This window comes from Saimiri boliviensis, chromosome 9 (genome assembly GCF_048565385.1).
Source record: "Saimiri boliviensis isolate mSaiBol1 chromosome 9, mSaiBol1.pri, whole genome shotgun sequence".
Classification (NCBI taxonomy): Eukaryota; Metazoa; Chordata; class Mammalia; order Primates; family Cebidae; genus Saimiri; species Saimiri boliviensis.
The window spans coordinates 35,958,461-35,982,083 of record NC_133457.1 but is presented as its reverse complement, the minus strand read 5'-3'; the positions used below and the strand labels follow the sequence as shown (position 1 = coordinate 35,982,083).

General features: G+C 36.9%; 2 protein-coding genes across 4 annotated transcripts in view; one reads left to right on the top strand and one right to left on the bottom strand.

Annotated features, from left to right (window-relative positions):
* Positions 1 to 62: 62 nt before the first annotated feature.
* On the top strand, positions 63 to 14,123 carry SGO1 (shugoshin 1). 2 transcript variants are annotated; one of them, XM_003924918.2, is made up of 8 exons: positions 63 to 271; positions 2,263 to 2,411; positions 2,493 to 2,689; positions 5,835 to 5,911; positions 7,498 to 7,556; positions 8,760 to 9,578; positions 13,019 to 13,208; positions 13,436 to 14,123. In XM_003924918.2, exons 2-8 carry the CDS (start codon positions 2,270 to 2,272, stop codon positions 13,530 to 13,532), a joined length of 1,581 nt encoding a protein of 526 aa, XP_003924967.1. In that variant the 5' UTR covers positions 63 to 271; positions 2,263 to 2,269; the 3' UTR covers positions 13,533 to 14,123. The 2 variants fall into 2 exon arrangements, with proteins under 2 accessions (XP_003924967.1, XP_010333940.1); XM_010335638.2 differs by having other exon boundaries at positions 63 to 381.
* A 5,134-nt stretch (positions 14,124 to 19,257) lies between these two features.
* The window catches only part of KAT2B (lysine acetyltransferase 2B), a 115,427-nt gene continuing 111,061 nt past the window's right edge, over positions 19,258 to 23,623 (bottom strand). Inside the window, exon 18 of one of the 2 annotated variants that reach the window (XM_039480281.2) lies at positions 19,258 to 21,313. In XM_039480281.2, the coding sequence (XP_039336215.1) occupies positions 21,120 to 21,313 (194 nt within the window). In that variant the 3' untranslated portion in view covers positions 19,258 to 21,119. The remainder of the gene's footprint in view (positions 21,314 to 23,623) is intronic. The other variant, XM_039480282.2, reaches the window with a different exon arrangement.

Here is a 23,623-nt window from a genome sequence, read left to right as displayed (position 1 = left end):
GCCCGGATGTGGACGCGAGCGAGTGTGCGTCACGTGACGGCGCCTCACGGCGCGGGGCTCCGCCTGCGCAGGTGGTGTTGGGTGCGACAACCAACCAATGGATGAGCGAGGCGGAGAAATTCGAATGTGGCGGCGGAAGTTGCCGGCGACGGGAGACGGTGCTACGGCCCTGTAGGGCCAGGCGCGCGGGGCTGGTGCGTGGCAGCAGATCCTGGAAGAGCCTTGGAATGTGAGGAGGAGTAAGATAGCTGTTGCAGAAGTAGTGAGCAAGGTATCGTTCTGGACACGCCTGCGCAGGAGGCCCGCCGGGCCCATATCCGCCAGCCCCACTTCCCCTCGGCTTTTCTGGAGTCCCTGGAAGAGGAGGACGTAGTTTTTAAGGTGTGAAGCAAGGCCGTAGTGATGATCCCTGTTTGACTTCCCTTCGGTTCTCAGTATCGTTCTAAATTCGGGGGCTGAAAGCGTGGGCTGTGGAGTCCCACTGGTCGCGCGCTTTTTGCCGTTCAGCCGCTCGATCTGCGCTTTCAGATGTTCCGGCTTCTTATGTTAAATAAATGGAGACTCTAACTTCCTGCTTTACAGAATTGTGTAGATTAAGTGATGTGCAAAGCCTTTTACAGTAGTTAAAAGCCTGGCTCAACATAAGGAAGCAAGAAAATTAACAGCAGTTCTTTGTGCAGCGTGAGAAGGTTGACGTCCTTCCTAGTCCAGGCCATTGTCTTCCTCAGTTGCCCTGGAGAGGCCGGCACTGACTAGTGTCCTACCTGGCTGTCTTCGCAGCAGGACTAATTTGGCTGAGATCAAATATGCTGGGTTTTTTTGAATCCAGAACGCTTACAGGAGTACTGTGCAGATTGAGACCGTCATCTCGCACTGTAGCCTGTCTTTGTCTGCCCCACCCCCTGCTATCACCTTCGCCTTAGACAGGATATAAAACTTTTAATATGGCAAGTTTCTTTTGTGATTTTTACTTGATTAAAAGTAATAACTAAAACTTTTTAGGTAAGGCTTTGCCTTTAAAATAAACTAAATCAGTGACTTAATCCTTATGACTCTCAAACATCTCCAATTCTAACTTAATTGTGTGAAAGAACCTTCTTACCATTAGTGCTTTTAAAAATAGATACCCTAGCTCTGCTAAGAACCTCCCAGTATAGATTGTATATACCTTGGTAGAAAGAAAGTTCTTAAGTGGTATCTACAGTATCTATATTTAAGATTCCAGACACTGCATAAAGGAAAATAAGGCCTGGAGAAAATAAGAGAGTGTAACGTTTAGGAAGATATCCTTTATGGTGAAATTGTATGCATAGATTATTATTGGAAACGAGTCTTTTTTTTTTTTTTTTTTTTTTTTTTGCAATTCTAAGATCTGTAAAGTGCAATCTATAGTAAAAAATGTTTGCGATAAGTAGTCTGACATGTTTAGTAGCATGCTAAAGCCTACCTGATGTGCAACATTGAAAGATTAAGTATACACGTATGTATTTACTCAATAGTATATTCCCCTGTCAGTTTTGCTACGTTTGACTGTATGTAGAACAATATTTAATATCGTCTTTGCTATGTTCATAATTTATTGGGAGTAAAGAGCCCTAACCTTTAGCCATACTTTGAGAATGCTAGATTGTTCCTCTGCCCAAGTTCCTGCTCTTTCCAGCTCTGTAATTGTTACAATAGCCTATTAAAATTGTATGCAGTGCTACATAGTTTAAACCTTCGAGGATCACCTTGACTTTCTTGGGAGTGTGTGAATATCATAAGTGATAATTGGGTTAAGAGTATGGGAGAATAATTGAATGGCCTAATCTGATGACTTAATCATTAGAGACGAACTGGAAAACAAAACCCAAATACATGATTGCCTCTGAACTAATGCTGTAAGCCTAAGCACTAAAAGTTGGTCCTAAACATTTTCTATAAAAAGCATAAATAATAATGGCATAAATAGAATAATAAGCATTTTCAGTAGTGTCTTGCATATACCCCACAGTGAGTATTTGTTAAAAGAATGAATAAGTGACATATTGTGGAATCTTTGGGTTGGAAATCTATATTCAGTAAAGCTTTACTATAAAGTGCCTGAGATGACATCAAAAATATTAATGAGATTTTAAAGGTACAAAATGTATTATCAAGTTAGCTAACTACTTTGAGCTAATTCTACAGTTTATTTAATGTATTCTTTATGAGCAGTCTGTGTTTTTTAAGTTTTATATTTGATAATATTCTCTGTGATAAGAATTATTTTTTATTGTCTAGGCAGAAGATGGCCAAGGAAAGGTGCCTCAAAAAGTCCTTTCAAGATAGTCTTGAAGACATAAAGAAGAGAATGAAAGAGAAAAGGAATAAAAACTTGGCAGAGATTGGCAAGCGCAGGTCTTTTATAGTTGCACCATGCCAAGCAATCAGTAAGAGATTTTCATGTTGTTCCTTTATATCACTTTTAAAATTTAGATTTAATAACTGATAAATTTTTTACCCACTTTTAGCCAACACTTCTACACTGCTGAAGAATTACCAAGACAACAACAAAATGTTAGTTTTAGCTTTGGAAAATGAAAAAGCCAAAGTGAGAGAAGCCCAAGATACCATCCTACAGCTGAGAAAAGAATGTTACTATCTCACATGTCAGCTACATGCATTGAAAGGAAAACTTACATCACAACAAACAAAAGAAACTGCTCAGGTATTTTCTTTACTAAGGCCAAATGTCTTAGTTTGGTTAAGCCATGAATTAATAGTTTAGATCAATTATGTTATTTAAATGAATTACTAATAGCTCAATTATGCATGAATTGTTTAAAACGTCCTTCTTAAGTGCTCCAGCACTGCTATTGCATTTGCCCAGTTAAGAAAGCCTCGGGCATATAGGTGTTTGAGGCCTGTTCTTGCCTAATAGGGTTCTTAAAGCAGGTAGCAAGACATGGTACAGAAGTAGTTTAGCCTTTTGCATTGCTGATCCATTTGAATGTTGCAACTAAGTGAATCAAAGTTTCTTAGTTTTTTTTGCTATATCCAGTGGGGTTTTATAAGATCTACCTTTGTTTGGGTCATGGGGAGTATTTTTAAGTGCTTTTTGGAGAATCTTTTTTACCTACTTTTTGGCTAAATAGAGAAGACTATAATTCCCAGACAAGTAATGTCATAAACATTTTGCAGATCAGATTTTTAATCTGATTCTCTTTGTGTCTAAGATTGTAAAGAAGGTGTTCAATTATGGTCCTGCTAGCCAAAATATAGCAGATACGGAGAAACTTTGCTTTAGGAGATTCTTTGTGTCTCACTGTACCATTGTGTATCATTACTTATGAAAAAAGTAATGATGAGAGCTAATTTATTTTTCCCTTTTCCCAGAAGCCACTGCCAGGGAAATGGGGCTGAGAAAGAAAAAAAGCAGTGGCAAGTGTCAGATGTTAACAGAACATTTAATTTCTTCCCAGTGGCCATTGGTTCGCTGTGCCAGTGAAAACAGTTGAGTTGGCATTTAGGCTAGGTGGTCAGATAAGAAAGCAAGAATATAATGATTAGGGTAGGGTTATGGGGGCGTGGTGAGAGGAGGTGAGGGGATGGGAGGAGGTGAGGGGATGGGAGGAGGTGGGGGGTGGGAGGAGGTGGGGAGGTGGGAGGAGGTGGGGGGGTGGGAGGAGGTGGGGGGGTGGGAGGAGGAGGGGCCGTGGGAGGAGGTGGGCAGGTACTTGAGAATGGAATTAAAGTCACTTCTCCATTGACAGGAGAAGTCACTGAAAGAGTTCTTGCTTCCCTATTGATTCCCTTTTTTTCTCTGTGTGATTTAGACACATGTAATATATACATACACAGATAGGCAGTAACTACATATGTGATATATTTGAAAACTGCCTCTATAAAAATTAGGTATGTTTTCTTTACCTTCGTGGGAGGGTTAGATTTTATTTTATTTTTTTCTTTTTGAAACAGAGTCTTGCTCTGTCATCCAAGCTGGAGTGCAGTGGCGCAATCTCAGTTCACTGCAGCCTCCACTGCCTGGGTTCAAGCGATTCTCTGCCTCAGCCTCCCAAGTAGCTGGGATTACAGGTGTGTGCCACCACCCCTGGCTACTTTTTATTTTTTTAGTAGAGACGGGGTTTTGCCATGTTGGTCAGGTGTCTCAAACTCCTGGCCTCAATTGATCTACCCAACTCAGCCTCCCAAAGTGCTGGGATTACAGGCATGAGCCACCATTCCTGGCTTATAGTTCCTTTTTTTCTTTCCAGAATATCGTGTTTTCTAATTTTTTCTTTTCCTTGTTCAGTCAACTAGTAGGGGGAAACAATTCCTCCAAAGGCATTTGGTTACTTAACCTCCAAATTCAGTGGTTACTTCTCTTTCTTCTTGATCTTCCAGTAATAATATACAAAACAGGGGCCATTACTTGAAATACTTTCATCTATTAGCTTTCATGCTATTATGCTCCGCTGGTTTTCATTCTACTTTTCCGACTGTTCCATGTCAGTCTTTGCTGACTTCTTCCTCAGTCTACCTTTACATGTCAGTTGTTGGCCAGGCACATTGGCTCATGCCTATAATCTGAGCACTTTAAGAGGCTGAGGTGGGAGGATCGCTTAAGCCCAGGAGTTCAAGACCAGCCTGGGCAACACAGCAAGACCCCCATCATTACAAAATAAAAAATAAAAATTAGCCAGTGGTTGTAGCATGCACTTGTAGTCCTAGCTACTTGGGAGGCTGAGGCAGGAGGATTGCTGGGGCCCAGGAGTTCAAGGCCTCAGTGAGCTATGATAGCACCACTGCACTTCAGCTTGGGGTAACAAAGCAAGACTGTATTTCAAAAAATGAATGAATGCCAGTTGTTGCAGACTCATCTTATCCCCTCTCATAGCTTAATATACTGTCTGCTAATGCCGTTCCAGTTTATAGTTCAAAATCTAAAAACAAACACGTATACACACACAGCCAGTATTTGATACCTCCACTTAAAACATTTACGAGGGTCAAACATACCTTATATAAAGTGCCTCCCCCAAAGATACTGTATACTTCCTACCTTCCTTTATAAGTCTTACTCATCTCAGTGAAGTAGTCTACCCATTTGTTTAGGCCAAAACCCTAAGAGGCTTCCCTCTCCCTCATTGTTCCCACCTCCATCCCTTTTCAGTCCTTGAGCTTGACCTGTCATCTCAAGGCCTTCCACTGGGCTTCACCTCCATCATCATGACTTTAATCTTAGCTGATATCATGTCTTGCCAGATTTGCTATGATGACCTCTCAACCCTTTCTACCCCCGACCTCTTTCAATCCATGCTTCAAAGTGTACAGGCTGATCTTTTAAAATCTTAAATCATTTTACTTCCTTTCTTAATATTAAGTACCTTCTCATCATACTTAGACTAAAATCTAAACTCATGGCTCTCAAGGCCCTACATGTACCTGTCCTACTGTTCTCAGTGACTGTGTTCCAACCACAACAGCCTTTCTTTCCTAAATACAGCAAGATTTTTTTTTATGTGTATTTGCTGTTTCCACTGCCTTCTTTTCCTCCTGCTCTTTCAGTGGCTGGCTCCTTTGCAGTCTTCTGATTTATTTCAGATTCATTCTATTTAAAAGAGCAATCCAACCTGAGTTCTTCTCTGTCACCTCACCCTGAGTATTTCCTTCATGGCACTTTATTTCCTTGCACTAGATTGTAAGCTTTAAGAGGATAAGACTTATTTTGCTTTTGAGCTATTATAGTCTCAGTTCCTAGCACCATGCCTGGCACCATGATAGACTGTTAGTAAGTGCATATTGTTGAATAAATTAATGCTTTCTTATGCATACTTCAGTTATAACAGTGTTTTGTTTTAATACATTAACAGAACCAGGAAATACACTCTTCTGGAATGGACCCCAAAAGTGATGACAGCTCCAGAAATTTATTTGTGAAAGCTTTACCGTTAGTATCAAATTCTTTATATTGATTACAAATACTAAGAAAGATTTAATTCTACGATTCATTTATAAAAGGAAATGTCCAACATGTTAACTCGTATATTTGTAGTCTGATGCTTTCTCTGTTAAGAATATATTTAAGAGAATTTGATGTATTGAAATTCTGTCACATATAGCCAAGCTAAAACTTTTTCTGATCTTTCACTCCTTTCTTGATGCCTAAAAGAATCCTTACCACAATTTTTAATTCTACTTCATACTTTTCTTCAGTCATGTTTTTCTATGTACCATGTTCTTATTCTAAGAAGGATTAGTTATTGAAATGAGGTATTTTGCCAGCTCTATGAATAGTCTGGTTCAGAAAATAAATAAATAAAACATCATATTTAGCACAGCTGTCACACTGTCTTGCTGATCCATTTCATTTTTCTAGACCCTATATACCCTCTTCCCCTTCTCTTGGATCAAAGTGCTTTATTTATTTATGAATTATTAAGATTTAATTATAAACAGTAAAATGAACAGATCTCAGTTACACAGTTTGATGAGTTTGACTGATGTTCCTATCTGTGGAACTAAAATTTCAATTAAGACATAGTGTTTTTACTATTAACATTGTGGGCCAAATAATTTGTTGTTGTAGAGGGCTGTCTGTGCATGGTGGTATGTTTAGCAGCATCCATTGCCTCCGCCCAATGAATCCCAGTAAAATCCTCGGGAGAACCAAAAATGACTTCAGATATTGCCACATGTTCCCTGGAGAGCATAACTGCCCTTGGATGAGATCTACTGCCAGAGACAGTTCTTTCATACCTCTTTCAAGTCCGTACTCTTCTCTAGAAGTAACACTAAGATGATTTCTGTCTTTATCGATTACTTTTAATCAGTAGTTTTTAAACTGTTGGACTTTAAGATCTGGCAAAAATCTTTATGTTGTGGGCAAAAGGTAAAATAAGGTAATCGAGTTTGTAAAAGATTACCACAGGCTGTGGTAACTAATAACTACTAGACATTAAACGTATGTTTAATGTCTAGAATGGAAAATTCTCTATAGAGAATAAAGAATACAATTACAATTAGAATGAAACTGCCAGAAATCATATTAGAGTATAAAGAACACTTCATGTTTCATGAACCAAAGAATAACATTTTTAAAGAAAATGAACAATGTTAGCTTCAGAAGAGTTCAATAGTTAAGCACCACAAAAGCATGTATTCCCAACAGGTAACAGCTCTGCTAATGATAAAGCAGGCTTCTAAAGAGTTGAGTAATCAAACTACATTTTTTTAAAAGTAAATTAATTCTCATTGGCTGTTTCCTCAATTAAATGAAATTGAGTTATATATTTTCAATTGGAATTATCCAACTTGATTGGTTAGTTCTTCAAGGAGTTGAATGTCATTTGTAACAAATCAACCTCCCTGTAATCAGCGTAAGTGTTCTTTGGTTTCCTTTGATACAGAATAGATGTACTGATTTGAAATTGAATTACAAAATGATACTAAAGGAAAGAAAAATTTAGGAAAATATTGAATTTGTTTTTATTACACAATTGTTCAATTTCTTTTTTTTCATCGGTATTTTCTAAGGCAAATTCCTCTTGAAGAAACTGAACTTCCAGGACAAGGAGAATCATTTCAAATAGAAGGTAATTCAAGTGAAAATCTAAAAATATCATTAAGGGCAAGATAAGATCTTTGAGAACAAATAATTAAATTTTTCTAATTCTTTTTTTAAAACTTTTTAAATTTATTCATCTGGTATTCTGCTCAAAGCAGATCTGTTTATTTTACACAGAATAATAGAGTTTTAAAAATATATCTATTGTGTCAAATCTGTAATCTGAAATTTTGGCCATAACTATGGCAGCAATTTACTGATTGCTACTACGTGTCAGGCTCTATGTTAGGCATTTTACATGCATAATCTCACTTAACCCACTTAACTTGGGAATATAAGTACAGCTAGTCCCATTTTATAGGAACTCAAGAAGAAAAAGTACCTCACATGAAAAAGTCTATATGTTAAGAGCTAGGATTTAAAATCAAATTTGAAATCCAGAGCCATCCCCTTCTTACCTCTTTTAAATTGATATGTCTGCCTTCTCAAATGTCAGTCTCCTCCACTTGAACTAAGCTTCGAAGAGGGGATAACATTTAAATAAGCAAAACCAGACAAATACCCTCACTTTTCCTTAAAATACAGATTGTTTCTTACCTGAGAAGCTTTCTGGTTACCCAAATTTTATTTATTTTTCAAAGAAAAGTTTTGTCCCCCGGCCAGTCTATGGACCTGACCAGGAGGTCCCACTTTTGTCCCACTTTGGAATATGAGGTTCTGCTTCTCTGAATCTGTACTCAATGACACAGACTATTCATTTTCTTTAAAACAAGAGCACATAAAAGCCTATTATAATAGTTTTAAAGATTATGAAGATTGAGTGTCCCTTATCAAAAATGCTTGGGACCAGAAGTGTTTTGGGTTTATTTTAAATTTGGAATATTTGCATTATATCAGTTCATCATCCCTAATTTGAAAATCCGAAATCCAGAACCCTCCAGTTAGCATTTCCTTGGAGCATCATGACTGCACTGAAAAAGTTTTGGATTTCAGATTAGGGATACTAAACCTGTACAGGATTATTTTACATGTCACATATAAGCTATCAGCCGATCATTGGCAAGTAAATAGTTGGTAATACTTAAGTTCCCCAGATTTTTATTTACAAATTTTATAACATAGAAAAACTACAGAATGACTTTTTGATCATTGAGTTTCTTACTTTGAATTCTAAAATTCTTGAAATTCAAATTTCCACAGTGTTTTTCTCATTTATTTTTTAAATTCTCAGACCAGATACCTACTATTCCTCAAGACACACTGGGATATGATTTTGATTCAGATGAAGCTAAGTCCACTGATAATATCTTACCTAGAACTGTATCTGTTCGTAGCAGTTTAAAGAAACATTCTAATAGTGTATGTCCCTTTGATAGCTTGGATGATTTTGGTTTTGAAACCAGTCATTTGGCAGGGAAGTCTTTTGAATTGGAAAGAGTTGGATTTTTAGACCCACTAGTAAAAGTGCACATACCTCAAAACGTACAACACAATGTTTGTCAATGGAACATGGACCAAGTTAACTTACCACCAAAGCTGATTCAGCCAGCAACATTTACTACAACAAAAGAAGACTTTTTAGAATCTAAATCTGAGCAAATTAAAAGTAAGCAAAGAGATGCACAAGAAAGAAAAGGAGAAGAGAAAAGAAAAGCTAACAGGAGAAAATCAAAACCTATGTCAAAACATAAAAAAAATAAAAGCAAAAATAAAAAAACTGTTTACAAAAAAGAAATGCATGAATCTCTCAGTTCCAATGATGCTTACAATTTCAATTTGAAAGAGGGTGTTCATCTTACTCCTTTCCGACAAAAAATGAGCAATGACTCTAATAGAGAAGAAAACAACAATGAGTCTGAAGTGAGCATCTGTGAATCAAGTGGTTCAGGAGATGATTCCAATGACCTCTATCTGCCCACTTGCAAGTGCCTTCAGAATCCCACCAGTGATTCAGATAGAAGACCAGTCACCAGGCCTCGATCTAAAAGAGCACTGAAATACACGGATGAAAAAGAGACAGAGGGTTCTAAGCCAACAGAAACTCCTACCAGTAAGTGATCTACTTGTTTGCCTGCGTTTTTAATGTTTATGATAAATGATCACTACTGATGCTTATATACTATACTTACCATCTGTTTCTCTGATGGAGGTTAGAGACTTACCATCTGTCTCTCTTTGGGGGAAGTTATGGTCTGATTAAATAGTTGGGGGCTGGGTGTGGAAATCACAGTTGTATTGCTCTGACCTAATTCAGAGATTACTTGTTACAGAGTCAGAATTTTTATTTTCAGAAAATGAGGACTCCCAAGGAGACAGAGGGACTTTTTTGTGGAGTTAGGCTGAATTAAAAAGTAGCTTTTATGCACTTATATGAAATGTCTTGAAAGTTAAATCATATTGAATCCAGTTATTTATTTTAATGGTTTTGTTTTGTACTAAATTTGACAGGAACTATGATTTAAAATAATTTTCTAGTTAGTGAACATGGCCTAATGAAAGCAAGAAACTATTTACTCAATTGATAGGCTTAGTGTTCTTTTGTATGACATCTCTAAAACTGGCTCAGAAAATAAAATAAAAAGTCTTTTATTAGATCAAAAGTAGGCATAGTTCAGATGTTCATAATACAACCTACACCTATCCACAAAGATTCTCATTTGGCAATTTTAGTTAATACAAGTAAAACTAACATGTAGTCAAGTATCATTTTCAAAATACTGTCACATCATTTTATTTGATACTCAAATTCTGTGAAGTACAGATGTTATGATGCTTATTTTGTTTGTAAGGAAATTAAAACCTTAAAAAGTGAACCAACTTTCTAAATTAGCCAGTTAGTGGTAGCAGGCAAATATCTTTTCTTCTGTTTTGTTTTGATTTTTTTGGGACGGAGTCTTGCTCTATCACCAGGCTGGAGTGCAGTGGCACGATCTCAGCTCACTGCAACCTCTGCCTCCTGGTCCAAGCGATTCCCCTGCCTCAGCCTGCCAAGTAGCTGGGAATACAGGCACGCACCGCTATGCCGAGCTAATTTTTTATATTTTAGTAGAGACGGGGTTTAACTATGTTGGCCAGAATGGTCTTGATCTCTGGACCTCATGATCCAACCCCCTTGGCCTCCCCAAGTGCTGGGATTATAGGCGTGAGCCACCACGCCCGGCCTAAATATCTTTGTTAAAAATATACTGTAGGCTGGGCACGGTGGCTCACTACATTGCCATTGCACTACAGCCTGAGCAACAAGAGCAAAATTCCATCTCAAAAAAATAAATATTTATATATATATATGTGCTGTAATGATGTTAGAATAAATCAAACAACGTTGGCAAAGTGTTGATAATTATTGAACTTGGGTAACGCAGAGTTTATTATTATACTGTTATTGCCATCTTTATGTACATTTGAAAATGTCCAGAACAAGTTGAAATTTTTTGTTTGTTTTTTTCACTTTTTAATTGAGACACCCAGGCTGGAGTGCAGTGACGTGATCATGGCTCACTGCAGTCTCAACCTCCCAGGCTCAAGTGATTCTTCCATGTCAGCCTCCCCAGTAGCTGGGACTACAGGCATGCACCACCACATCTTTGTTAACTTTTTGTAAAGACAGGGTCTCACTGTGTTGCCCAGGCTGGTCTCGCAAATTCCTAGGCTCAAGCAGTCCTTCTGCCTTGGCCTCTCAGAGTTCTGGGATTACAGATGTGAGCCACCACACCCAGCCCATAAAAAATACATTTTTTAAAAAAACAAATATACTCTAAAATAGTATTACTCATATTTTGATCAATAGACCTTTCCTTAGAATGCAGAATCTCAGGCCATACCCCATACCCTGGAGTCAGAATCTGCATCTTTTTTTTTTTTTGAGGCGGAGTTTCACTCTTGTTGTCCAGGCTGGAGTGCAGTGGAGCGATCTCGGCTCAGCACAACCTCCACCTCCATGTTCAAGTGATTCTTCTGCCTTAACCTCCCAAATAGCTGAGATTACAGGCATGTGCCACCACACCCGGCTAATTTTGTATTTTTAGTAGAGATGGGGTTTCTCCATGTTGATCAGGCTGGTTTGCTGGTCTCGAACTCCCAACCTCAGGTGATCTGCCCACCGCAGCCTCAGAAAGTACAGGGATTATAGACATGAGCCACCGTACCCAGCCAGTCTGCATCTTTTTAAGAAGTTCTCCAGTGGTTTCATTTACATATTAAAGTTTGAGAAGCATTTTTCTAGAATATAGCAATTGATCTGATACTATTGTATAAGGCGTATTTCCCAAACTGAAAGTTGGAATAATTAATACAGTACAGTATACTTACGTGGCAACAAAAAGGACAGACTATAAAACCCAGATAACACTGGAGCGTGTGGCTCTTAGTGTACAATCATTTCACAGTTAAGTTTACCTTTATGGAGATACAGTTTGCTTTGTAAAGCTATTTGAGGAGATTGTCTTGTAGTATCATTACTATGTGTTGGACATTTGCCTCCCAAATAGGTATAGCTCCGCCGGGCACGGTGGCTCAAGCCTGTAATCCCAGCACTTTGGGAGGCCGAGGTGGGCGGATCACAAGGTCAAGAGATCGAGACCATCCTGGTCAACATGGTGAAACCCTGTCTCTACTAAAAATACAAAACATTAGCTGGGCATGGTGGCGCGTGCCTGTAATCCCAGCTACTCAGGAGGCTAAGGCAGGAGAATTGCCTGAACCCAGGAGGCGGAGGTTGCGGTGAGCCGAGATCACGCCATTGCACTCCAGCCTGGGTAACAAGAGCAAAACTCCGTCGCAAAAAAAAAGAACAGACACAAATAGGTATAGCTGCAAAGTATAACTTGGATATTTATGATGAGGAAAACACTGAGTAACTTTTTAACATGCTAGCTTTCCTCCTGGTTTACACAGAGGCTGTTATTTAGCATTCTCATTTATTTAATGGAAGGAATTTTAGTAGGAATTTAAGACTGTAGGAAGACACTTGATAATAAACTTTGGTATTGATAAAGAGAGAAGACTTTATTCTAAATAGCAAGGTGTGACTAAAATGAAATTCCATGGCTAAACTAACTCATTATGCCCAAGTTCTCCTAGAAGAATTTCACATTTTAGTAATGTGTTCTGTTATATCAGTTCTTCATATCTATTATGATTACTATTTCAACAGTCTGAAAGGAAGAGAAAAAAATGACAAAGCTAAAAAAAAAAAAAAAAAAAAAGATATTATTGGCTGGGCATGGTGGTACACACCTGTAATCCCAACTGCTTGGAAGGCTGAAGCTGGATAATCGCTTGAACCCAGGAGGCACAGGTTGCAGTGAGGTGAGATCACACCGCTGCACTTCAGCCTGGGCAACACAGTGAGAGCCCATCACAAAAAAAAAAAATTGTATTATTAAGTGCTGGATTTTGTATACAGTTAAGATATATAAAATTGAGTACAATTTTAATTCCTGTGGTGTAGGAGGAGGGGGTTAGCCGTATTCAGTAAAAATTGTTTTATAGGTATACCACCTGAAACTCACCGGTCACCTCATCTTAGCCTGAAGGATATCACCAATGTATCCTCGTATCCTGTTGTGAAAATCAGGAAGCTTTCTCTTTCTCCAAAAAAGAATATAGAAAGCCCAGCAGTGTCCCTGCCTAAACGTAGGTGTACAGCCAGTGTGAACTATAAGGAGCCTACCCTCGTTTCGTAAGTATTTAGTTTGTGGGAACTCATTTTTAATGATACATGTCAGGGGACTACGGTTATTGGAGCTTTGTTCAAGAATGAGTTTTATCTGAGATGTAAACATTTGATTTTAAAAAACTGAAGTGAGAACATTTAAAATTGGTGTGTTTTCCCATAACTTGATACTGAAGAGTAAGTTAATATTAGGATCCTTATATTATGCCTGAGATCTCTTTTTACTCTTACAGGAAGCTGAGAAGAGGGGACCCTTTTACAGATTTATGTTTCTTGAATTCTCCTATTTTCAAACAGAAAAAGGATTTGAGACGTTCTAAAAAAGTATGAAACAAATACAATGAAGGTTTTGTTGGATACTGTTTAAATTGAATCTACACTTTTTTCTATTGCTTCAAGAGAAGATCTGTAAGAGTACACAAACGGAGTGAGCTATTGCCATAGAATATTCTCTTAGCTCATAAACATTTCTTCAGAACTCTGCTTCAAATGGGATGTTTTGTATTAAAACTTTAATAAAGTTAATTTATTTTTTCTTTTGAATATGAATATAAACTGAACTTAAGCATTTTCATCATAAAGATTTCTTATGTATGGTGCCCGAGCCTCTTAATTTTTCTTTATCCATCAGTGAACATTTAAGTTTGCACATCTTTGAAGAAACATCTATTCAAATCCAATACGTTGTTTTTTGTTGTTGTGTTTTAGTTCTATATATATATATTAGATATTAGTCCCTTATCAGATATGATCTCCAAATGTCCTCCCACATTCAGTGGGTTGCCTTTTTACTCTGTTGATAATGTCCTTTGATGTACAATAGATCTGAAACTTGAACCCAGTTTGTCTATTTTTTTCTTTTGTTGCCTGTGCTATTGGTGTCATATCCAATAAATCATTTTCAAATAAAAATGTCATAAAGCCTTTTCCCTTCTATTTTCTTCTAAGTCATAATTTTTTAATACATAGGTAGAATTAATTTGCTAAATTTTTTTTTTTTTTTTTGAGACACAGTGTCACTCTGTTGCCCAGGCTGGAATGCAGTGGTGCAATCTTGGCTCACTGCAACCTCCCACTTCTAGGTTCCAGCAGTTCTCCTGCCACAGCCTCCCAAGTAGCTGGTATTACAGGTGTGCCCCACCATGTCCAGCTAATTTTTTTATTTTTAGTAGAGTCAGGGTTTCACCATGTTGACTAGGCTAGTCTCAAACTCCTGACCTCAAGTGATCCACCTGCCTCAGTCTCCCAAAGTGCTGGGATTACAGGTGTGAGCCACTATGCCCAGCCAACATTGTGTTGAGGATGTTTTGTATCTATGTCATGAGTAAAATTTGCCTATATCATTTCTTGTATACACCTTGAATTCTTGGTATCAAGGGTATACTAGCAATGTTTTCTTTTTTTGCTTTGTGGGAACAAATTGTACCTATTGAGAGTTTGGTGAACTTGACACTAAAACCATCTTTCTATGCTTTCGTGGAGAAATTTTGTACCAGTTTTTTAATGATTATAAGTCTTACAGGTTCTCTAATTCTTATCTGTTTAATTTTCTTCCTTGGGAATTATAAACGTACATGTATTGTGGAAACTGCTATAATTTTACTTTCATTGAATTTTTTTTTTTTTTTTTTTTTTTTTTTTTTGGCTTTCTATCTGCTACGATTTGGTTTCTCCAAATCTCATGTTGAAGTCTAATCCCCAGTGTTGCTGGGGGGTCTAATGGCAGGTGTTTGGGTCATGGGAACAGGTCCCTCATGAATGAATTAATGCCCTCACTGGGAGGATGGGATGAGTAAGCTCTCACTCTATTAGTTCCCAAGGCAGCAAAGAGCCTGGTGCCACTTCTCTCTTGCTTCCTTTCTTGCTGTGTGACCTCTGCACATGCCAGCTCCCCTTTGCCTTCCACCATGAGTGGAAGCAGTCTGAGGCTTTCACCTCATGCCCATCTTCCAGCCACCAGAATTATAAGCCAAATATACAGTTTATCAATTATCTAGCTTCAGGTATTCCTTTATAGCAACACAAATGAACTAAGAAACTACTTCACTTTTTATGTCATTTTGATAATGGTCAAATTCTGTGTTTTCCTTAAAATGAATTCAATTTTGCCTTCACTTCTGAGGTACAGGTTAGTGTTACTAATTTTCTTAGTCTTGATTTTGTTGTTGAGAAGTCTTGTCATTCTAATTTTTCTTCCTATTTTGTTAATTTGGCCCTTAACATTTCATTATCTTATTATAAATGTATTGTTCTTAATTTTCAGTTATTTTGCTGCTAGTTTATGAAAGTTATTTTCATATCTAGACCTTGCTAAATTCACCCACTAGTTCTACCATTTTTTGCAGTTCCATTAGGATTTTTTATGTACATCGTCTTAAGGTCTACACATAAAGACAGTTTACTTCTATTTTGCCTGCCTTTTCTTGTTTTCCTGCACTGACTAGAACTTCATAATGAATAGGGATGAAAAGAGCAGTTATCTTTGCCTTGTTCTCAACTTTAGGAAGAAGCATTTGGTCCTATGGCATTACTGTGATATTAGCTATAAGTGATTAATAACCTTTCTCACACTGAAGACATTTCCTTGTATTCTTTCTTTGCTGGGAGATTTTTTCCTATTTTTGAATCATAAGTGTTGAACTTTGACAGATAACTTTATGGAGGTGATACTGTTTTCTCCTTTATTAATACGGTGAGTTAAATTAACATATTTCTCATTTTAAATCAACCTTGAGTTAATGGGATAAATCCATCACTCAGTCATAACATCATTTTTGTATATTGCTGAATTTTATTTGTTAATATTTTATTAAAGATCTTCATATCTATGTTTGTGAGAGTTATTGGTCTATAGTTTTCTTGTGGTTTTTGAATTTTTTCTAGCTTTATCAGGATAATAATATAAGCCTTATAAAAAGGGTTCACAAGTCTTCCCACCTCCTCTCTTTTCTGAGTTTGTGTAGATTGATATTACTTCTCTCTTGAATGTGTGATACACTAGTGAGACTATCTGTGCTAGGACTTTTGTTTGTAGAAACATTCATTTTTAAATATGAATTCATTTTTAAAGTTGATGTAGAGATGTTTAGGTTTTCTATTTCTTTGGACAATTTTGCTAATTTGTGTTATACAAGGACTTTGTTCATCTAAATTATCAAATTATTTGACATGTTATTCATAATCCCTTGTACTCTGTCTTGCATATAAGATCTGTAGTTATCCTCTCTCATTCCTGATATTGATAACCTTTTCCCCATTTGCCTCAAGAATAATTTTATAATATTTCCTTGTACTTTTGTCTTGCATGTAAGAGCTGTAGTTATCTTCCTCTCATTCCTGATACTGATAACCTTTTTCCCATTTGCCAAGAATATTCACTGGCAGCGCTTGCAGCTGCAGAGTTTACCCAGAGATAACTTTGCCACAAAATGATCTCACTCTTACCATTATTTTTGCATCACTCTGGTGTATTGACTTTGGAAACAAAAGATACCATTCCATTTATAGCATTCTGTTATAGTAGTACTGTATTTCTATTTAGAAAATCTAGTTCTCTGGCTAGCCATGTGCAGAAAGCAGAAACCAGACCTCTTCCTGACACCTTACACTAAAATTAACTCCAGATGGAGTCAAGATTTAAACATAAGACCTACCACCATAAAAGCCCTAGAAGAAAATCTAGGCAAAACCATTCAGGACATAGGCATAGGCAAGGACTTCATGACCAAAACACCAAAAGCATTGGCAACAAAAGCCAAAATAGACAAATCGGACCTAATCAAACTCCACAGCTTCTGCACAGCAAAAGAAACCATCATTAGAGTGAATTGGCAACCAACAGAATGGGGAAAAAAAATATGCAATCTGCCCATCTGACAAAGGGCTAATATCTAGAATCTACAAAGAACTAAAACAGATTTACAAGAAAAAAACAAGCCCATTCAAAAATGGGCAAAGGATATGAACAGATACTTTACAAAAGAAGACATACATGAGGCCAACAAACATGAAAAAATGCTCATCATCACTGGTCATTAGCGAAATGCAAATCAAAACCACATTGAGATACCATCTCACATCAGTTAGAATAGCGATCATTTAAAAATCTGGAGACAACAGATGCTGGAGAGGATGTGGAGAAATAGGAACACTTTTACACTGTTGGTGGGAGGGTAAATTAGTTCAACCATTGTGGAAGAGTGTGGCGATTCCTCAAGGACCTAGAAATAGAAATCCCATTTGACCCAGCAATCCCATTACTGGGTATATATCCAAAGGATTATAAATTGTTCTTTTATAAGGACACATGCACACATATGTTCATTGCAGCACTGTTCACAATAGCAAAGACTTGGAATCAACCCAAATGCCCATTGATGATAGACTGGACAGGAAAAATGTGGTACATATACACCATGGAATACTATGCAGCCATAAAAAATGAGTTTGTGTCCTTTGTAGGGACATGGATGAAACTGGAAACCATCATCCTCAGCAAACTGACACAAGAACAGAAAAACACCGCATGTTCTCACTCATAGGTGGGTGTTGAACAATGAGAACACATGGATACAGGGAGGGGAGCATCACACACTGGGGTCTGTGGGGGAGAACTAGGGGAGGGACAGTGGGGGGTGGGGAGTTGGGGAGGGATAACATGGGGAGAAATGTCAGATATAGGTGATGGAGAGGAAGGCAGCAAACCACATTGCCATGTATGTACCTATGCAACAATCTTGCATGTTCTTTACATGTATCCCAAAACCTAAAATGCAATAAAATATATACTAAAAAAAAAAAAAAATTCAAAAATTAGCTGGGCATGGTGGCAGGCACCTGCAATCCCAGCTACTCAGGAGGCTGAGGCAGGAGAATTGCATGAACCCAGGAGGCGGAGGTTGCAGTGAGCCAAGACGCCACTGCACTCCAGCCTGGGCGACAAAGTGACACCATCGCCCCCCCGCCCAAAAAAAAAATAGCATAAAGGGTGACAAATAATTAACTGGTCCATAGTACCTCAGTCTGATCTTGTTTCTACTTCTTAGTTTCTGGAAATTGTTCTTCCAGTTATAATGAAAACCTCAAAGTCTCCCTCTCACCATTTGCTTCTAATAAATATGTCCCATTTTAAATTATTGATTTAAGTAGACTTATTCTCCATTACAGAAGTTTACTTCCTTGTAGGAGGACATACATCATCTCCTGGCTTCCTTCTGTCCCCTCATTCATTCTTACCCGGGAGGGACTTGCCTAACTAAGGAGTTAAATAATAACATACTTACCATTGGTTATTATGGACATAGGCTGATACGTCCCACTCTTACCTGGGCTTCTTCAGGGTTGACCTGCCTTCAGAGAGCACCACTGCTCTTGGCCTGCTATAAGCTTAGTGGGAAAGTCCATACCCCATTAGTGGGTACAGAGCAACTGGTCAATCACATTCTGGGGTTCAGCATTAGCCCATTTTCCACAGATATAAGGAAGCTACATTTCCAATATCCATTTTACTAGTATTAAAGGTAATATTTCGGCCATCATATGCCCTTTAAAAAAAACAAAAAACTTCTCAGTTGGTTTGGATTTCAATAGAGAAGAGGGCTTCTCTCAGTTGGTTCCTCTCAAACCCCAAAAGGATATAGTATTCTTTCCTACAGACATCATTTTGAATTAACACTAGAAGCTCATATGGGAGATATTTTAAAATAGGCTGTATTTTTGTCTCATTATTTGTATATTTCACAGATGCAAAGTAAAAAAACAATTAAAAATCTTTTGATTTATAAACCAACAACTCTCTTCTTTCAATGGATCTTTTGTGTTACTGTTTAGTGAATGAGTGGGTAAAATGCAGTAGATAACTCAAAGACAGAGTAAGCATCTCACCTGAAAATTTCTTACTGATGAGCTATGGATTTTTATGAAACCTCCCACAAATGCAACAGAATGCTTAAGATGTAAGGTTTAAGGATTCAGTTGATAGTCATCAACCAGATCATACATTTTTTTTCTGTTAATCTCAGCCTACTGAAAGAATAAAACACACCACAAGATTGGAAGCTTTTTAAAATATAATTTAAAACTATTTTGTACCAGTACAATATATTAATTTTACAAATGTAAAATTTTATCAGCTGTTAAAGCATTTGCAAAAACCACACATTCTACTTCAGCTTTATTGCACAATATCTATAAGAAAATATTAATTTTTAAATTAGAAAACATAAAAATGCTTTCAATATAGAAGAGACAATCTGATTTTAAAGACAATACTCCATAAGAATGTCTACTCAGAAAATAACAAACTTTCACAGGATACCAGGCTGGATAGATGCTTCGGCAAATCCAGTACAAAGCACTATTTAAAACCAGTCCAAGATACTTAATCCAAACTGTATCATCATTCTTCATTAGAAATCCAGACACCACTTACGGTGGTTTCTTATACTTTAAAAAGCTGAGGCATTTTCAGTGTGAGCATTCTGAATATCTCTTACATATCAAAAACAATACTTCCACCTCAATAGCCATTCGCAGGGTTCTTTTTCCTTCATGCAGATTATCACTGGCAACTGTTTTTAGTGACTATTCATGACCATTTTATTTATGCTGATAGAAAACATCAAGTTAAATATGCTTTTAAAACCTTGTCCTTTACAAAAATCAGTTTATAAATTTGCATCATAAAAATTAGTGTTGAGACCATCAAGATGGCCTTCATTTATATGGTTGTATATGAGATGGTTTTCCCAGAGTTGGGATGGCAGATGACCCACTTTTCTATGTAGTGTAATCAGAAAATAAATCCAAGCACTAAACTGGAATCCCAAGACAGATTAATAAGGTTGCATGATGGCTTTTAGGGGGTTATGACCCTGGACCCATATACTGATGTAGGTGTTAAAATACTGACAGCAAACCTTGGTGGGAATTTATCTCAGACAATAATCTGGGATACAAAAAGGAAAATATTCATATACATATTATCAGTGTGGCCATGTGTATCACAGAAAAGAAAAAAAAATTCTTTATCAGAACGAGGATTCACCAGATTGATACACATATAGACCACACATCTTTTCCTATTAAAGTATGTTGATTCAATCTCATGTGTTTTCAAGTTTATGCCTTTGTGGACAGGGAAATTATCTTTTGGAACTTACGGCCTGCATAAGCAAAGTCAAATATGATATTACACATTTGTGTAGAGAAAATAATTATTAAAATAGTGGTTATGTACTAACAAGTTTGTTGTAGGTAGACAGAATTATCAAAAACCTAGATGCTTATTTAAAAAGTTTGCATTATTTAGAATTTCTTCATTAGGAATCAAAGCAGTTGCTTTTCTGGAATTGTATTTTTCAGAACTGCTCAAAGCACCTCATCTAGATGAGTGTTTTAAAAAATATATATAAAATGTCTACGACGAGACTTCAGACATCGCATATTTCCCCTCTTACAGGCTTTTTTAAAAATCACGTATCCCTTCCTTAAAGTCCTTCAGAATAAAATAAAAATAAACTCTCACATTCCATTAGAAAAAAATGGAAACATTCACGGTCTGAAAATTTTATGGATTTCCCCAAATTTTGCTACAATGTGCAATTTCCTCACATACAGGTTTTGAGGAAACCCCTAATCATCTATCATGGAATAGTCAGCTAATGGACATGCCATAGAAAATTTACATTAATAGTAGTAAATAGATTAAAATCTATTCCATAAAATAAAAATGTTCTATGACTTCAATTTAAATACATATCTGAAAAGCTAAAAGGAGGTTTTTTGTTTTTCAAAAGTGCTAATTATTACATTTACAAGTCTCTTCAATACATTATGTCCAATTATTTGTAAAAAACTAAACCACCTTGCTTTAGGCACACTGCTTGATGAGTTTCTAAGAAGCAGAGGGGAAAAAAATCACTTGTCAATTAATCCAGCTTCCTTAATTTTACTGAAGAAGAATTTCTCCAGGATATTGGCACATTTGTAGTATTCACTCTCAGGGGGGTTGTACTCTTTGCAATTGGTAAAGACTCGCTGTAAGTCTGCCATGAATAATTTCTTAGACACGTAGTACCTATTCTTGAGGCGTTCACTCATGGTTTTCAGATCTGCACAGGAAAAAAAAATATTAGCAATCTTTGACTCCTTTTAAACACTAGCTGACAGAACTGGGACTGGGAAAGAAATCTATGTTGTTGGTTTGATTACATGTTTATCATCCCAATGCTCTTATTTAAGATAAATTCTTATGATCAAGGAAAACAGTTCTTAAATCTTATGTTCATTCTTTTGTGGGTTTTTAAAAAATGTAAAATCACAGCCTTCTAGCATTAAAGGGACCATTATTAGTCATCTGGTTCAATCCCCTATTCAGCACAAGGAAGCTAAGTAGATTAGCAACAATAAGTATGATGAACTGACTACTGTTAGCTGTTCATTCAGAATTATACAGAAGAGGCTCTATCTACATGGAGTAGGGCAGGTGGAACATTTGTATTGAATCATTTAATTACTTAAACCAATCAGAGAGGGTTTTTTTCACTAAACTCACAGTTGTTTTGGTGTCACAGAGATAAAGTAGAAAAACTGATAATAAATACACCTGTGAACATACCAGTGACCTTGCATGTAAAACGATTCAAATGAATTTTGTTTGAAGCTCCATCAATGAAATAAGAATAACAAACTTCATTTAATAATCTATTTCTAAAGCAAGCAGGCCTTGTGACATTATTGTAAAGAATATTTCCCAATGTATCTACTTGCTTTAAATTGTAGTATTTTACAGGTGAAAGAAAACAGTACTCCATCTAAACCAATAAAACTAAAGATCAGGACAGTGAGGATTTAAAGAATTAAATAATTTTAAAATTTTAAAATTCTTTAAATTCTATGAAAATTTGAAGAATTCTACACAGATTAGAATAGATGCTAACATTTGTCTATTTATGGGTCCCTGGTTGAAGTCTGGCTTTATTGTTAAAAGTTATAATTGTATTAACTACATATGGAAAAATAAGTTAAATGGCAAAAAAAAAAAAAAAAAAAAAAAAAACCCTCTGACTACCAATATCTCAAATTCCAACTATGTTATGAAATTTTCCAGGGGAAAAGAAACCTATAACCAAATACATTGGGATCATCATCTAATATGATAAGTAAATTGATGTACAGTATCCCCAAATGGAAAGAAATTCATTTGCATGAATATCCTAAATCCACCATGAAAGCATCAAAGAAGAAACACTAAAAAACCTGCTTCTGCCTATATCTTGATTAAAGCCTATCTCAGAGTGTATGTCATCACATCTTTAAATTCAACTTTCAACTTTTCTTTCTTACTCCAACTAAAACAGTTTGGAAAGGGAGAAAATCTAAACATGTTAAGAAACACAAAGAGCCGGGCACGGTGGCTCAAGCCTGTAATCCCAGCTCTTTGGGAGGCTGAGGCGGGTGGATCATGAGGTCAAGAGATCGAGACCATCCTGGTCAACATGGTGAAACCCCATCTCTACTAAAGGTGCAAAAAATCAGCTGGGCATGGTGGCGTGTGCCTGTAATCCCAGCTACTCAGGAGGCTGAGGCAGGAGAATTGCCTGAACCCAGGAGGCAGAGGTTGCAGTGAGCCGAGATCGCGCCAGTGCACTCCAGCCTGGGTAACAAGAGCGAAACTCCGTCTCAAAAAAAAAGAAACACAAAGACTCATCAAATACCTAACTAAATGTCCCGTCCAAGTGTAACTGAACAGATCAAAATGTTCTCTCATTTAAGGGAGAAAAAAAAAAAACAATGAAATTGGCCCTAAGTAAAATTAGATGTTTACATTACTTTCACCTTTCCACCTAAATGTCTACCACTTAAGATATGCTGCTCAATATAATATTTATAGTGTTTTAAAAGGGAGAGACATGTACCCCCAAAAAAGGGAGCGGGAGAGTAAAAGGATGACACAACACAAAGAAGTTTGTCCAAAAGCTTTTCAAACATTTTTTTAGGAGATGGGTAAGAAAAGATGGAGAGAGCCTAAAATGTAGCTGAAACAAAGCAAGAATTATGGAGGTATCTGGACTTTTCTTAGTAACTATAACCACTTCTGAATATTTTCTATTCTAAGGCTATAGATAGCATTTTTCTTCCTCTGGCTTTAGAGTTTTTTCAATTGACAAAATGATATGGGTTAAAAAAAGGTGACTAAATATTGGTGGTACCAAATATGGAGACACCATTAAATTATTCTGTTTTCATTTCCCTTCCCCTTAACTTGGAAATTCTGGGTAAACAGGAAACCCTTGTCTAGCCATCCATGGGTAACAAGAAGTCATGCTTGGACCAGACTACACAGTTGATATCCGGTGTGTGACTCCCTAAGTAACACTGGTTACATCCCATCCATATGAGAGGAAGCAGTTTTTTTTGGG

Coding starts and splice junctions, on each gene's coding strand:
- SGO1 (XM_003924918.2), top strand. CDS start 2,270: ATGGCCAAGGAAAGGTGCCTCAAAAAGTCCTTTCAAGATAGTCTTGAA. Junction 9,579..13,018: donor GCCAACAGAAACTCCTACCA/GTAAGTGATCTA, acceptor ATTGTTTTATAG/GTATACCACCTGAAACTCAC. Junction 13,209..13,435: donor AAGGAGCCTACCCTCGTTTC/GTAAGTATTTAG, acceptor TTACTCTTACAG/GAAGCTGAGAAGAGGGGACC.